This window comes from Zootoca vivipara, chromosome 14 (genome assembly GCF_965207765.1).
Source record: "Zootoca vivipara chromosome 14, rZooViv2.hap1.1, whole genome shotgun sequence".
NCBI lineage: Eukaryota > Metazoa > Chordata > Lepidosauria > Squamata > Lacertidae > Zootoca > Zootoca vivipara.
In genome coordinates this window covers 23469129-23485004 of record NC_142597.1, presented here as the reverse complement: position 1 = coordinate 23485004, position 15876 = coordinate 23469129, and the positions used below count along the sequence as shown (strand labels likewise).

At 46.0% G+C, this 15876-nt stretch overlaps 1 protein-coding gene across 3 annotated transcripts in view; it reads right to left on the bottom strand.

Moving 5' to 3' along the window:
- The window catches only part of SORL1 (sortilin related receptor 1), a 112720-nt gene that overhangs the window by 25011 nt on the left and 71833 nt on the right, over nt 1–15876 (bottom strand). For 2 of the 3 annotated variants that reach the window (XM_088657808.1, XM_035139112.3), the window contains exons 21-31: nt 13401–13539; nt 12410–12583; nt 11310–11423; nt 10173–10295; nt 8616–8735; nt 5110–5235; nt 3582–3689; nt 3090–3221; nt 1698–1829; nt 607–741; nt 342–497 (exon numbers count right to left, since the gene is read on the bottom strand). In XM_088657808.1, coding sequence (XP_088513934.1) covers nt 342–497; nt 607–741; nt 1698–1829; nt 3090–3221; nt 3582–3689; nt 5110–5235; nt 8616–8735; nt 10173–10295; nt 11310–11423; nt 12410–12583; nt 13401–13539 — 1459 coding nt within the window. The remainder of the gene's footprint in view (nt 1–341; nt 498–606; nt 742–1697; nt 1830–3089; nt 3222–3581; nt 3690–5109; nt 5236–8615; nt 8736–10172; nt 10296–11309; nt 11424–12409; nt 12584–13400; nt 13540–15876) is intronic. The other variant, XM_088657809.1, reaches the window with a different exon arrangement.

Below are 15876 nucleotides of genomic sequence, written 5' to 3'. Positions count from 1 at the left end.
AAAGGGGGTTTACCAGGAACAATCCAATCTGGACAAGCCAGACTGGATCGCTAAACTCAAATGGTTCTAACGAATCCATCAACTAGCTTCCTGCAATGTGCAAGGGAATGTGCTCTGCTTCTAGCTCACTAGCGTGAGTGAGGAAGGATAATATTTAATCAACATTTCCTCTCCTACTATCCTCAACATTCCCACACATGTGACCCCTTAAGCTTTCTCCTCTGTCCCTTTTCAATGCAATGTAGACCACAAGCCCAGTGTGGGGCGGAGGGGGGGGGGAGGCAGATGAAGAAGCTGTATAAAAATTAAAGCAGGAGCAGCCCTTAGCAAGGGAGCCTTACGTGTTGTGGGGCAAGCATCCTCGTCAGAGCCGTCTGCGCAGTCCCGGTATCCGTCGCAAACCCAGCTGTTCATGATGCAAGCACCGCCATTGCACCGGAAGTGGTTAGGCGAACACGTGGCAGGGGCCAAGGTGGTGACGGGGACGACGGCTGAACCTAAAATTAAACCAGTAAGACAGGATCTCATCAAGAACAGCCTAGCACAACCTGACTGCGGGTCTAGCAAGTCCTCCAAACAACTCCTTCCTTTTGCTCGCTTTCTTACCTCCGCAGGCCTTCTCATCAGACCAGTCGCCGCAGTCGTTCTCTTTGTCACATTTCCACCTGTTAGGGATGCAGTGCCCGTTGTCACACTGGAACTGATAGTACCGAGAGCAGTTTGGGGCTTCGGTTGGGTTTTCTGAGGAGGACAAAGAGTTCCCATCATCTCCTGCCTACTAAGTGCAATTGAGTCAGCACAGACTAAAAGAAACAAAGGCTTAAAACCTTAAACTGAGGCCTCATCAGCATTAAACGTTTAAAGCAGTTATCACACCACTTGAAGCAGGCGTGATTGAATCCCGGGAGCTGTAGTTTGTTAAGGGCATTGGCAGTTGCCAGGAGGCCCTTATTCCCCTCACAGAACTACAATTCCCAGAGTGCTTTAACAGTCCAGCTCTCTTGAAACTCTGGAAATTGTAGCTCTGTAGGGAATTGCAGGATTTCATTGCAGCAATCAATACAGATCTCCAAGTATTGCCTTCCAGCTAGATCTGCAATTTTCTGTGCAAGTACACAGGCAAGTGATCTGTCGTGCTTCTTCTTTTAGAGTGTGTTTACCCTGAAGTTCCACGGTAGATAACAGAACTTCCACACTATTCCCTTGAAACGGAAGAATCTTGAGTTTTTCAGTGTTCCCTAAATGCTTAGCACCCTCCTAGGTGCTCTGCCCAAACACCTTCTCCAGAGTGACCCTAGGAGCCAATCCTCAGTGGCTGGCTGACTTCCTGTCACTCTGATTGGCACCAACCGGCACAAAGGGTGAGAATGCTTCATCTCAAGTGGTTTAAAATGCTCCCCTTTCATGCTAATTGGGCGACTCTTGGATGCTGGAGACAGAAATAGTAACGGTCTGGATCTTCAGCCTCCTGCAACCAGGGGCCATTACACCACTGATGAGGAGACCCTGCCCCAAACAGGCCCAACCCTTGGGTTCTAGCTCCATAGGGGGCTGCTCCTCATCCATTTCCATGATCAGAGGAGAGAGAGAGAGAGAGAGAGAGAGAGGAGGAGGAGGAGGAGGAGGAGGAGGAGGAGGAGGAGGAGGAGGAGGAGGAGGAGGAGGAGGATTCCTTTTTCTTTCCTTTTTCCACTCACCACAGTTTGCCTCATCAGAATAGTCCCCACAGTCATCCATGCCATCACATTTCCACACCAAACTAATGCACACACCATTTTGACACCGGAAGCTAAACTGGTCACAAGTGTGGTGGAACTCGGGGTCTTGGGCTGCAAGTAAAAGAATTGATTTTGTTGTTTTAGAAACAACCACGAATGGTATTTATCCAAGTCTGTGCCTCCTTGGCGATTGCTGCTGCCTCCCCACCTAGCATATGTAAGAGCTGCAGTTATAAGGCAATGTTTTCATATTCCACCCCATCACTGCCTCTTCCATTTGGTATACATGTGGACAAGGCAGAAGAGAGCCTATAGAGTGCTTGCTGAGGCTGTGTTGGGTCCTCCCCTTTCAGCCTGAGCATCTGTATTATGCTAAAATACACAGTGGCCCAAACCACCCTGCAACCCTCGGCAACGTCCAAGAAAAAAATGTAATAAAAGCCGTAAAAAAAATATTTTTGTGTGTCATGAGTTGTTAACAAAAGCACATGCATCTGCTAGTGTACTGATTTTGTTTAATATTAAACGAATCAAATCTATCTGTATATCAATTGGATTGATTGTGTGTATATTAATTACATGCATTGTGTATATTAAATGATATTAACTATACTGTGAACACTTTTAATTTATGATATGGAATGATAATAATAATAAGTTACTGTAGAGCTTCCGACTCATGTTGAAGACCCCTTTTCATTTCAACAGTTTTCTCCTTCTGATTTTATGGTTAATTTTAAATGATTTTTAGGTTGTATCCCTTTTGTATGCTGCTTAGAAACTGCCATACTAAGCAATATATATAAATCATCAAAATAAATAAATACTATGTGATTCTGCAATCACACGTTACAAGCAATGGGGCTAAATCCAGCAACTGGGTTATCTAACGCCTAGTGTTTGTATAGTGCTTCAGAGGTTGTTCAAAGGCTGCTTCGCATATATTATCTTCTTACCAGAACCTTGTAAGGCAACAGAGTATAGAGCTGAGCATATTGTGTAAATGTAAAAATTTGCACCTGTGGCTTAGCCCACTTTTGCCTTTGGCCCCACCCACATTGCCATGTGGGCCCCTGGAAGCTTGCCCAGAAAGAAATGTGCCCCCCAGGGCTGCAAAAGATTCCCTTCCTCTGCATTGCATTGACTCAACAGCACAGAAACTGGAGATTCTGTAACGTCTCTACAATTGCTTAATGAGAAAGCCCTTGAGGCTCTTTATTTCCAAGACAGGAAGGTTATATGAGAAAAGTGGACCAGCTGCTGTTGCAGAGTGCTTAATTACCATGGTGCCCAAGCCTTGCCCTACTTTGGGGGGGGGGGGAAGCAAAGCAAAACAATTTTAACAATGCCATTCTCGGTTCCTATGCTTACAGCATCCAGCATAGGCAGAGTCTTCATCTGAGCCATCTCGACAGTGCACGGTGCCATCACACACCATGGAACGCAGCAAACACTGCTGCCGATTCTTACACACGAAATCCATGTAGCGTGTACAGATGGGCTCTGCAGACAGTCAAGCAATCAGACAGAAAATAGAGAATTTTAAAAGGTGAAGAGAATCAGGGTTGTGTTTTCCTCCCCTGCCCCCAACCTTCCCAACATGTCCAGTGTTCTCCTTTAGAATGGACTCTCCTTTTGCTATTTCCTTTGGCTCATCGCTTGCTTGTTCAGTGAATGGCCTGTTTGCATGTAACAGTAAACCATGGTTTAATAAAACCGTGGTTAATTATTAGACCGCTGCTTAACATTATGCATGAAGCCTGCCCAGGGTTTAAAGTGGTGGGGCAATTTATCTCCTGACATTCCTGGATCACCACCAATACCCCCTATCATCCCAGCGCACAACCCCACAGGCACACTCACCACAATGCTCTTCGTCAGAGCCGTCAGAGCAGTCGCGGAACCCATTGCAGCGCTTGCTGGAAGGGATGCAACCCCCGTTAGGGCACTGGAAGCCGTTGCACTTCTTCTCTGCTCAGTTCAGTTCAGTTCAATTGCAATAACAGAACAAACACAGCAAATATTCAATGATGAACAACTTCCAGGGTGTGCCACCATAGATCCAAAATGTTCCACCAAAGCGGGGCCAGGTAGAGAATTAAATGGCTGGCATAAACATCAAGCCCAGACCAAGAGTGAACACAAAAGACTTCCTTCACCAGCAAGGATGAAATTGCAGAAATTGGATCACTTATATCTATATCTATCTCTATCTATCTATCTATCTATCTATCTATCTATCTATCTATCTATCTATCTATCACATTTATATCCCACCTTTTCTCCAACCAGACCAAGGTGATCTTTATCACCACAACAACCCTATGAGGTAGGTTAGGCTGAGAAGCAGTGACTGGCTCTAAGTCACCAAGTGAGCTTCACGGCTGAGTAGGGATTTGAACCCTGGTCTCCCAAGGTCCTTATCCAACACTCTAACCACTACACCACACTGGCTCTAACCAATGGCCCCTGAATAAAAGAAGAGGGTTGGGTTTTTCACAAGGTTCACCCAGGACTCCTCTCTTCCCATTCCCTAACCAAAGGATAAGAAACAATGGAACAGGAGTTTTTAAAAAACCAATCCAAGGTTTCTTCCAAGACATTTGGAGTTCTTTTTAGGTGTACCTTAGAGGTCGGTGGATTGTGGACGTTAACAAAGACACAATGCAGGTCATGTCCGAGTCCCATCAAGTCCAGCATCTGGTTTTCTACAGGAGTCAGCCTGATGCTGCTGGGAAATCAGCCTCAACAGCTGTTCAGTGGCATTCAGATGGACTGAGTTCTTGGGCCTAGGTCTTGGAAGATGGAGACCCATGCCACCATCATGGCCAATAGGTAGACCAAATTATGCTGCAGTCCCAGCCAGCATGGAAAAAGGTCAGGGCTGGTGGGAGTTGTAGTCTAGCAACATCTGAAGGGCCAAAGGTCACAAGGGGCCATGAAGGGCAAAAGCTGGTCTAAATGCTGAGGTGGGAATGAGTGGGAGAAGTACTTCACTCCACATTCTCTCTTCTGGAAAGGGACAAGTGAAATCATACCTGGGAAGGCCAACCCATAGCATGTTCCACCCTTAGATAAAGTTAAGGCTGGACTGAATGAGAGAAACCTTCTAATAGGGCTGGTGTGGCCAACATGGCACCCTCCAGATGTTTCAAACTGCAACTCTCATCAGCTCTGACCATTGGCCACGAAGGCTGGAGCACATGGGTGTTCTAGTCCAATAACATCTGGAGGGTGCCATGCTAGCTAACTCTGCATAAAGGGACCTAGTCCTTAGCCAAACATCCCAAGGCTTCCTTCTCTCCTCGAGTGTGCTATGGACTGTCCATTTAGGCAGAGGGAAACCATCTTCCATCCCCCCGCCCAGTGCAGCCGAGAGCCCCTCCCATACCACAGTTGGTGGGGTCCTCATCAGATCCATCTTGGCAGTCGGCATCACCATCACATGCCCACCTCTGGGGGATGCAGTGCCCATTATGGCACTGGAAACTGGAGGCTTCACAAGTGTGGTACACTGCTGAAAAGCAAAAACAGTGGAGACTCTGTTGAGAGGTGAAGTGGTAAGAACATAGGAAGGTGTCTGGCACCGACTCAAGAGCATTGATCCATCTGGCTCAGTATTGCCTACGCCCATCAGCAGCAGGTCTCCAGGGCTTCAGGAAGGAGTCTTTACCTGCCCTACATGGAGATGCCAGAATCAAAGAACTGCACAATTGGAAGGGTCACCTAGTTCAACCCCCTGCAATGCAGGAAAAACAGTTAAGGACCTCTTGAAAGATGGCCATCCAACCTCTGTTGGAAAACCTCCAGCGAAGACCTCCAACTGTCAGAAGGTTCTTCCCAATGTTTAGTTGGAATCTCTTTTCTTGTGATTTGAATCTACTGGTTCAGGTCCTACCCTCTGGAGCAGCAAAAAACAAGCTTACTCCATCTTCCATGTGACAGCCTCTTCTGATATTGGAAGATGGCTATCGTATCACCTCTCAGGTCTTCTCTTCTCCAGGCTAAACATATCCAACTCCCTCAAACCACTTCTCGTAAGATTTGGTTTCCAGACTCGCAGTTGATTACAAAGAACCTTACAAGGGTATATTTTAACGGTCTAACAGCCTACATTGCCACATTTCCCTTGCTTCATGATTTTAAATCTCTGCTGGGGTTCTCTCATCAAAGAGTACTTTCCCAAATGTGGATCTTGGCATCCAGGAATACTCCTTTTATATAACCCCCCCCCACTAAACCAACGTATCAAAAGGAGGCATGTTCAATGATGGAGAGGCTGAGCCAGCGCAAACAGGGACTAAGCAGGAGAAGAAAAATGTATCCTGTATATTGTGGGGTTTTGAGGTCTACATACTGAGACCTTTTGCAGGTGCCACAGGAGGAAGGCACAAGGCTGGCTTAAGGAAGCAAAAGCTGATGAGCTTTTAGGATTTCATATTGTCAGTGGGTAGGCAGAAAGGGACAGGCTGCAGTTTATTAGCTCCTCATGCAAATGGACCTTGCCCTGGCTCTTAAGCCAGGACTCGTCTATCTCGTTTTGGTGCACCTTTACCTTATTTTTAAATAAATTGCCAGGACTCTATTTATCAAGAAAGGAAGTAACGTTCGCCATAATTGAATTGCACGCTACTTACTGCCAACATGCAAGTGACGTGCTTCCTGATATTCTAAGCTGCTATGCTCTTCCGGCAGTAATATTCTATTAGGAATTACTGTGAAATGCAATTATTTTTGATAAGAGGCATGAATTCAGCCTGCACAGCCGCCAGATGAGCTGCTTTTAAAATAACTGTTATCCTCAGATAGTTTCAAGACAGGCCTTAAGAAAATAACACTGAACAACAAACAACAACAACAACAACAACAACAACGGACTTTTCAGCATGGGCTGCTGTCCTATTACTCTTGGAAACTTGCAGGAAAGATAAGCCACTGCAATGTTATGTATGTCCCTCAAGTACCTATGCTGTGAGAATACCAACTGCTCCATCCTGACAGCATTCAGGGGCGTGAAGACAAATACAGTCAAGTGAGAGCCAATAAAATATCTGTGTTCAATTCCAAATGGTGGTTTCGACCTACAGAGCCTTCTAATATCAGGCTCTGGGCCCTGATATCTCAAGGATCAGCTCTCCCCAGATGAAACAACCTGGACCCTGTGATCACCATTGGTGGTCCATCTCAGTGTGCCCCCTCCACGGGAGGTCAGGGGATTGCAACATGAGAAGGGCCTTTTCAGTGGTGGCTCCCTGCTTGTGAAATGTTCTTCCTGGGCAGGCTCAACTGGTGTCATCTTTACCTATATTTATGTGCCAGGCAAAAGCTTTCCTCGGGCACTTGGCCCTTAATTTGAAGCAGCTTGTGGCCTCTTTTAGTGGGGCAGGATCTCTTAAGACCTGTCTTTCATTTGCACAGGCCCTGTTTCTTAGGTCTTTATTGGTTGCGTTTGTTGAAATTGGTTTTGGTATTTTCTATTGTAAGTCGCTTTGGGTGACTTTCGTGAGGGAAGTGACTAGTAAATAGAAATCGTAATAGCTAAGCAACTTTGTGAGGAGTAGCCACAGTTTTGTGACAGGGCACTCAAGTTTGTTATGCATGTAAGTTCTTCAAAGGCGGGAAACTCTGAGGTTTCAAAGGAAGACTTTGTCCCTCCTTTCCCACAGAGGCCACAGTTCACTTCCTCCCTTGGTTCAGAGCATACCTACTTAGACACAGCTCCTCGCCTCTCTCTCTCTCTCCTTTCCTCAGGCTTTAAAGTTATTTTCTCCCCTCCCTCTTTCTTCCAGCTTGGCCCCAATTCACCAGCATCAAATACAAAAAGCAAAAGCCAGCCTATCTCCTCAGCCTCCTCTTTCCCCTCAGAGCTTATCTTTTTCCTGCCCTTTCCCCCCTTAATGCCTTCTTGGCAAAAACAGTGAGGAAAACATCAAGGCACCGATTTCATCGGGGGGCGGGGATGCCAAAGGGGAATTATTTTGCTGTTGAGGGGGAAGATTCACTCTCCTCACTGGCAAGAGACTGATAATTCTATTGCTGAATTCTAATTTCTCCCCTCTTGTGTAGAAATCAAGAGGTGTGCAGAACAAGTTGTGTGTATGTGTGTGTTTGTGTAGAATATTTTTTAATCCTAGGGCTAGAATTCAGTGCTTAAGCCCTGGCAAATTTGCTCTGAATAAGTGTTACCATTCCTTCTTCTTACAAACAATTCTGTTTTCTCCCCTCCATAATTTCCTTGTACATGCATAGGTACATGTCCTTCCTAAGGGATGTATCATTAGTTTTAATATTTATGAACTGCCTCTCCGCCCAAAGACTTAAGGCAAGGTGCATCTCTAATAATAAAAATGTTACATTTCCTCAAAGGTTGCCAACCAATTTAAAACACTGCAGGCAAAGACAGAATTTACAAAAAAAAGGGGGGGGACAACTGCAGTTGAACAGCATCAAAAGTGACAAAAAAGTGGTGCCACTGATTTTTTTTTTAATAAATAGTAACTTGGATAAAAAAAACCAGGGTGAGAATTAGTTGCAGTATTTGTAGTCTACTGTGTTACTGACATACTTCCCTCCTCATAATATTTTTAGAACGAGGTGCAGGGAATTTGTATTCAAAAAGAGAGGAAGAGAGAATCAGAGTTATTTTATATAATTGTGAAACTTCTATCCTACAAAGGAGAAGGAGAGCCTAAAGCCAAAGGAGAAAAATTAGTGTTTTGCCACTGAAGATTACCCCACAAGTGCAGAATAATTCTCCAGTAGCCTTTAACAAAACAAAAAACAAAACAAAATAAAGAATGTGGTCAAACCAAAATGCCAGAGAATAATCAGGTCATTATCAATTCCTACCAAGGATTTATTGCTTGCATAAAATGAAAGAAGAAAAAAAGAGCTCACTAGTGCAGTTTGCTTCATCAGACCAGTCTCGGCAATCGTTATCCCCATCACACTTCCATGACAGGCGAACACACATCCCCGAGTTGCAGCTGAATTCATCCTCGCGGCACTGGTGGGTTTCTGCAAACACAGGGGCAGAAAAAAAAAGACCCAGGGAAGGGAGTGTGAGAATTCAAATACAAAGTACTGAGTTACAGTGAAAGAATGGATTTCTTATCCAAGTTATACCATTTCCCTACTGATGGGGCAGCTGCTTGCAGGGACCAGGTAACAAAGCATCCTGACTGACTCCCAGTACATTTCTGAGCACAATTCAAAGTGTTGGTGCTGGCCTTTAAAGTCCTAAATGGCCTCAGCCCAGTATACCTGAAGGAGCGTCTCCACCCCCATCATTCAGCCTGGGCACTGAAGTCCTCCTCCGAATGACCTCTGCTGGTTCCCTCACTGCGAGAAGTGAAGTTACAGGGAACCAGGCAGAGGGCCTTCTTGGTAGTGGCGCCCGCCCTGTGGAATGCCCTACCATCAGATGTTAAGGAGATAAAGAACTACACAACTTTTAGAAGACACCTAAAGGCAGCCCTGTATTGGGAACTTTTTAATGTTTGATGTTTTGCTCAAGGCCGTCTTAAGCATGTCAGGCACCCTGGCGCCGTGGTGCGGAGATCGCTCTGGCGCCCCCGCCCCCGTTTCTTGCCGCAGCTGGTGGGCGGGCGCAGCGCGGCGCCCTGCGCCACCCAGACTTCCCCTAGAGCCGGCCCTGGTTTTGCTATGTTTTTATATATGCTGTAAGCCACTCAGAGTGGCTGGGGAAACCCAGTCAAATGGGCAAAATAGAAATATAAAAATAAGTAATAAATGAACAACAACTCAGAAGCAGGGCAGCGGGGTGTGTTTGTGTGTGTGTTTGTGTCTGTGTGTGTGTGTGTGTGTGTGTGTAATGCCTGTGCCATTTTGCCTCCTTTTTCTGCTCCTTTAAGATGCAACAGCCACACCTTCAGGGCAGCCATTTTGTGACTGGCACCCACAGTGCGCTTTCCCAAAATTTGAAATTTTTCCGCTGGCCCCAAAAGGGTTGGCGGTGTGAGCATTTTCACCCCTCCCATTCTGAAAATCTGGTGATATCTGCTGTTGGGAGGGAACAGTTAGGAATTGTTACTTTGTTGTTTTTCATTCCTGACTCTGCTCTCTGCCGTGTGCTGTGTGCGTTTAATATCTTCTGTAGACAAGATGGCTAAGTGAGAGGCTGTAACACTCACAAAGCCAGATCTGTAAATATGCAGTAGTTAATAGAAATAAATGAGGAATGTTTTGAAACCTCTACAACTGCTTCTGCTGTTTACTGCTGATTTGGTGCTCATAAAGCCCAGTTATGAGTCCATGATTCCCGGGTGTATGCTGAAGGTGTTCCAGACGTCCTGCCCAGGCATAGGGGCCTAAGAAGACCTGGACAGATCCTGGCATTTACCCACAGGCGGACCCTGGGTTACACACTGCCTCAGCAGCAAATCCATCATATGTGCAAAGAGCCCCTGAGATGCATGGTGCTGGCACACTTACTGCAGTTGCTCTCGTCACTGTTGTCTCCGCAATCATCCTCCAGGTCACACTTGTAGGACAGCGGGACGCAGGTCCCCGACTCGTGGCACCGGAACTGAGTGTCAACATCACACACAGTTGTTGCTATTGGGAGGGGAAGAAAGAGCAATATTTGGAGAGCCTAAATGAGTCACCACGAGAGGCCAGCAGCCTTATTAAAATAAACCCAGGCAGTAGGAGCGTGTTTCTCCTTAGCCTGGCAGATAGTGGGGAGCCATTCCATGAAACCATCCTTAAAATTTCCCTGTCTGAACTGTGCCTTGGACATGCCATGATCTACAATGACCCTGTCCCCTATCTTGGCAGAGAGCCGGAGCAAAGTTGTAGCTCTGGGACCAGAAATTCAGTTACCATCGTCTGCAGGTCAAGGATTTCATTTGACCGGGCTCACAAAGACCTCAAATGGAACCCTGGAGAGCTGCTGCCTACCAGAGCTGGAAGACACAAACACCCCAAGCTACATCAGCGGTTCAACTTTTGCAGTCTGCAAATTCCAAATTGAGACAAATTCCAAATTGAAGCAGGCTTACCGCTGCTTCAAAAAGAAATATCTCATTCTCTTTAAAAGTGCTCCTGAAGTAAAAAAGAGACTACCCCATGTGACCTAAGTCAGCCACGTGTTCGGAGGCTGCAGCATGTCTGACTGGAAACTTTAAAAGGTGACAGCACCCAAGTCCCCCTCTTGAAGACACTCCTTGTGTGCTGTGGATGAGATCTATAATGACAGGCCAGGAAGAGATGCAGCAGCAACAACACCAACTATAAATATGCTCAGCGGAAATCTAACCAGTCCTGAAGCAACATCTAATATTGCCTGTGCTGCTTGTCTGTGAGTTCCCGCCATAACCTGAACTTTGAGACTCACTGAACAGCTCCTGGTAAGGCATCAAGGATATCGAGCCACACAACAGTGCTGGAAGAATTAGGAAACTTAGTGCATAGAACTGCACCTGTACATATTATAGGTCTTTCCTGGTCCTCTCACACCTCCCTTTCCTCTTGCCAAAAATCGAAAAAGCTTCTCGAGAAAGGGAACTGTTTGGTGCACGCTCCCGTGCAAATCAACTTGAGGGAACGAGAGCGGCGGCGTTGACTTACGGCAATTCTTCTCGTCGCTCATATCCCCGCAGTCGTTGTCGTTGTCGCACTGCCAAATGCTGTTGATGCAATTCCCGTTCGAACATCTGTACTGGTTGGAGAGACAGGTGTTTTCTGGTAGGCGGCGGCAGAGAGGGGCAGGTGAGGAAACCAGCGCAGACAAACAAAAAATTAAAAGGAAAGTACAGCCAGGCTTCAATGAACAAGGCAGCCTTAAGAAGGCAGATTCCCAGCACAGCATTAGCATGTCACATCTGAACCATACAGTTAAGAGTGCTGTCATGCCACTTTAACAGACATAGCTTCCCCCAAAGGATTTTGGGGGCTGTGGTTTGTTAAGTATGCCAAGAGCTGCTAGGAGACCCCTATTCCCCTCACAGAGCTACAATTCTCATAGTAGTTTGAGACTTTGGCCCCTCACCGTAGACAAGGGGCGGGTTTTAGCCCTGTAAGAGAAATAGCACAACAGCTTGCGACCAGTTTACCTTAGCCCAAATATGCCTACTTGACTGCTCTGATCTGCCGAACTAGCATGGTTATAGGTGCTGCATTCTGCTCATTTCACATTTTAAACTGTTTTTTGTTTTAATTGTTTCTGAAAGTTTTTTTATTTATTTATTTTTCTTGTGATAAATTGATCGTTTTATTCTTTTCATAAACCTGTTAAAGGTTTGCTTGTTTTCTTCACCATCAAGAGGTATATACATTTTATGAAACAAATGAGTATGTATAGCACACATTTATATCAGTTTCTGTACCACTGTAACTATTACGGGCACTCTCCTGGCAAACTCTAGGAATTGTAGTTTGACAGGCTTCCACAAAGCCTTACCTCAGTGTTTTCTAAACTTGGGTCTCCAGCTGTTTTTTCTGGACTGCAACTCCCATCATTCCAGTGGCCAGGGATGGTGGGAATTGTAGCCCAACAAAAATCTGGAGTTTGGGAAACACTGCCCTAGCTCTTCCTAACAGCTAACAGAACTACACTTCCCAGTTTCCCATAAGAGAGAGTTACTGTTAATCCTTCAGTGCAGACAGTCCCCATGCACAAACAGAAGAGATGCAAGCATCACAGCGGAGTGTAGAGGTGTGCTTCTTACCTTCCTTTACACAGGTGCTGTTCTTCAAGAGATACCCAGGCGGGCAATCACATCTCACTTCCCCAGATGGGAGCACGTGGCTGGCAACTCCCTCGGGGCATTTACAGCTTCGGCTGTTGTTTGATCTTGGGAGGCACAAAAGGCTGCAAGGCTTGGAGATGCAAGCATTCTGCCCTGTCCAGAGGAAGGAGAGAGAGACCTTGTAAAAACCTGTAGCTTCCAGAGATCTTCCTTCAGGATAAGCCACTAAGTCATGGTTTTATTTCCATCAAAGGGGGGGAGCATTTGCAGCCCAAGGGCCACATTCCCTTCAGGGCAATCTTCCAGGGGCCACACGGGCAGCAAAAGTGGGCAGGACAATATGATTACATTTTACCATTGTGCAATAGGCTAGGTTCTATACACACAACCCTCTCTATCTTCCACACAGGCATGCAAGATGCATTTTCGTAGTTCAAGGGCGCATTCCAGGAAGGTAAAAACACTCAAGGAGGCTGTTAAGCAGGGGTTTGGCAGAGGGAGAGTTGCAAGAGCCAGACTGAGAAATATGGAGGGCCACATTTGTCCCCCCCCCTGGCCTGCAATTCCCCGCCCCTGATTTAAATCAACAACAGGCTTTCCATTTCAAGCTTCCATAGCAATGCATAATTTTTTAAAAAAATTATTAACATCTCATCTGTAATGGGTGTGCATGCGCGCGCACACACACACACACACACACACACTCTAAAACAATTACATAAAACTGTGTGGAACCAAAACAGTCCAATGGGGATTGTGCATCCTCAGCACCAACTGAATTCTGACTGTGGGGAGGAGGAAGAAACCCTGGAGAAGGAGGAGGAAGGGAGAACAACCCAAAGAGGAGGACTTTACCCTACAACTTTTTGTTGCCGGCCCCACCTGTGTGCGCCAAGGTTTTATTTCTTTTATCAAGGGAGATCATGAAATAGAATAAACAGAACCATCCTCATCAGAGGTCAAGAAATACCTGCTGTCTTTCCCCGGTAGAAGATCTTCATATCCATCACACCATTGAGATGGTCAACCAACGTCTCCATTTTGGACCCGCTGTGTTTAGAGGCTCTGAAAATGCTCAGCTGCGACCAATCGTTCCAATAGATTTCATTCTGAAAAGCAAACCTCTTATCTTTTAAGCAATAACGTTTGATGAGAATCGCAACTGCGGATAAGCTAAAACACACATACACACACACACACAAATAAAACCAAGCAAAGCAAGTACCATTTAGATATATGAACGAAACAATAATACTTAACATTTATATTATTAATTTCATGTGTCGTGTACATTATCTCAGTTATCTTTAAAGCAGCTCTGCAATGTAAATGAGTGTTATTATCGCCATATTATAGATCGGGGACTGAGGTTTGGCTGAGGCTACCTTCCAAATTTGTGGATGAGGTGCGATTTGAGCCAAAGTCACCCCAGATCACCACTGCCTGTACACCGAACCACTACAACGTGCCATTTCATCCCATTGCACTACTCTTGAGACTGTAAGATGATCTGCTTTGCATGCAGAAGGTCCCAGGTTCAATTCAAAAGGAAGATGGAGCAAATTTGTCTTCTCCTGCTCCAGAGGGCAAGACCCAAAACATAGGCTTCAAGCTACAAGAAAGGAGATTCTGGCTAAGCAGTAGGAAGGACTTTATGATGGTCAGAGCTGTTTGACAATGGAACAGACTACCTTGGAAGGTGATGGACTCTCCTTCTTTGGAAGTTTTTAGGCAGAAGCTGAATAGCCTCATCTGCCATGGATGCTTTAGTTGAGATTCCTGCATTGTAGGAGGTTGGACTAGATGAGGGGTCCCTTCCAACTTGATGATTCTATGTCCCGGGTCCAATCCCTGGCATTTCCAGGTAGGCCTGAGTGAGAATCCTGTTTCAAACCCTGCAGAGATCTGCTGCAAGTCAGCCTGGACAACACTGAGCTAGAGGAACCAATAGTCAGATTCGGTGTAAGGCAGCTTCCTATGTCCCTGTGGGATTCTTCCCTTTTCATAACAATGAAGCAAGTTGTCAAGTTAGCTGCTCCAGAACCAGTCAGGGCCATGGCAGCCCCCAATCCAAAGCAATTGTTTCAAACCCTGCAGAGATCTGCTGCAAGTCAGCCTGGACACCACTGAGCTAGAGGAACCAATAGTCAGATTCGGTGTAAGGCAGCTTCCTATGTCCCTGTGGGATTCTTCCCTTTTCATAACAATGAAGCAAGTTGTCAAGCTAGCTGCTCCAGAACCAGTCAGGGCCATGGCAGCCCCCAATCCAAAGCAATCAATTACTGTTCCATTATCCCCTCCCCGACTCCATCCAATACGGCATTCGCAAATGTGACGCCCTCCAGATGTTAACTAATCCAAGGAATCACAGAATCTTTCAATGGGAACAGAGCTTGGAGGTCAGCTAGTCTACAAACACAAATACAGTGGTACCTCGGGTTAAGAACCTCCGGAGGTCCATTCTTAACCTGAAGCTGTTCTTAACCTGAGGTACCACTTTAGCTAATGGGGCTTCCCGCTGTCGCCACGCGATTTCTGTTCTCATCCTGAAGCAAAGTTCTTAACCTGAGGTACTATTTCTGGGTTAGCGGGGTCTGTAACCTGAAGTGTCTGTAACCCAAGCTATCACTGGACACTAACGCAAGCATGGCCAAACTTAGCTCTCCAGCTGTTTTGGGACCACAACTCCCATCATCCCTAGCTAACAGGACCAGTGGTCAGGGATGATGGGAACTGTAGTCCCAAAACAGCTGGAGGGCCAAGTTTGGCCATGCTGCACTAATGCAAGCCCTGCAATGCAGGAAAAAAGAGAGTTAAGGGTGTCTCAACCACACTGCTTTGTTTTTGTTTTTTTATTTCAACATTTGCACGCTACCTCTTGGGGCAAGTCAGCTCATAAAGCAGCTCAAAACAGACTTACATCACAGCATTAACGCAAAGGAAGAAAGTGCGAGATATTTACAATGCAGTCGAACCAACGATGCATGTGATGCTTCCCTTTTAAGCTGCAAAGGGATGGCGCTCTGCTGAACTCACAAATGTGGGGAAGGAAGGATAAAATCTAATAAATATATCATCTCCAAGAATCTATACGCATCCCTACAAAAAAGCCTCGTGTCAGCGATGCAAGCATGTGCCTTGTGAGTGGAAGGGCCCCTGGATCTGCCCGTGGCATCTCCAGTTAAAAAGAATCCAGATATGGCTGGTGGAAGAGACTCTCCAGGAACCCTGGAGAGCTGTTGCCAATCACAATCAAGCAGGAAACAGCGGGCAAGATGAGGTGGTATAAGACAGTTTTTCCATATGCAAACAGAGAAGGAATTTCGCCACCAAAGCTTCCTGTTGATATGGAGCAGGCAGGACCAAAACTGAGGAGGAAGAAGGGAAGCTATTCCCACGTAGGCAAAACGGTACCTACTTTGAAATCAGGATTGTGATGCTTTAAC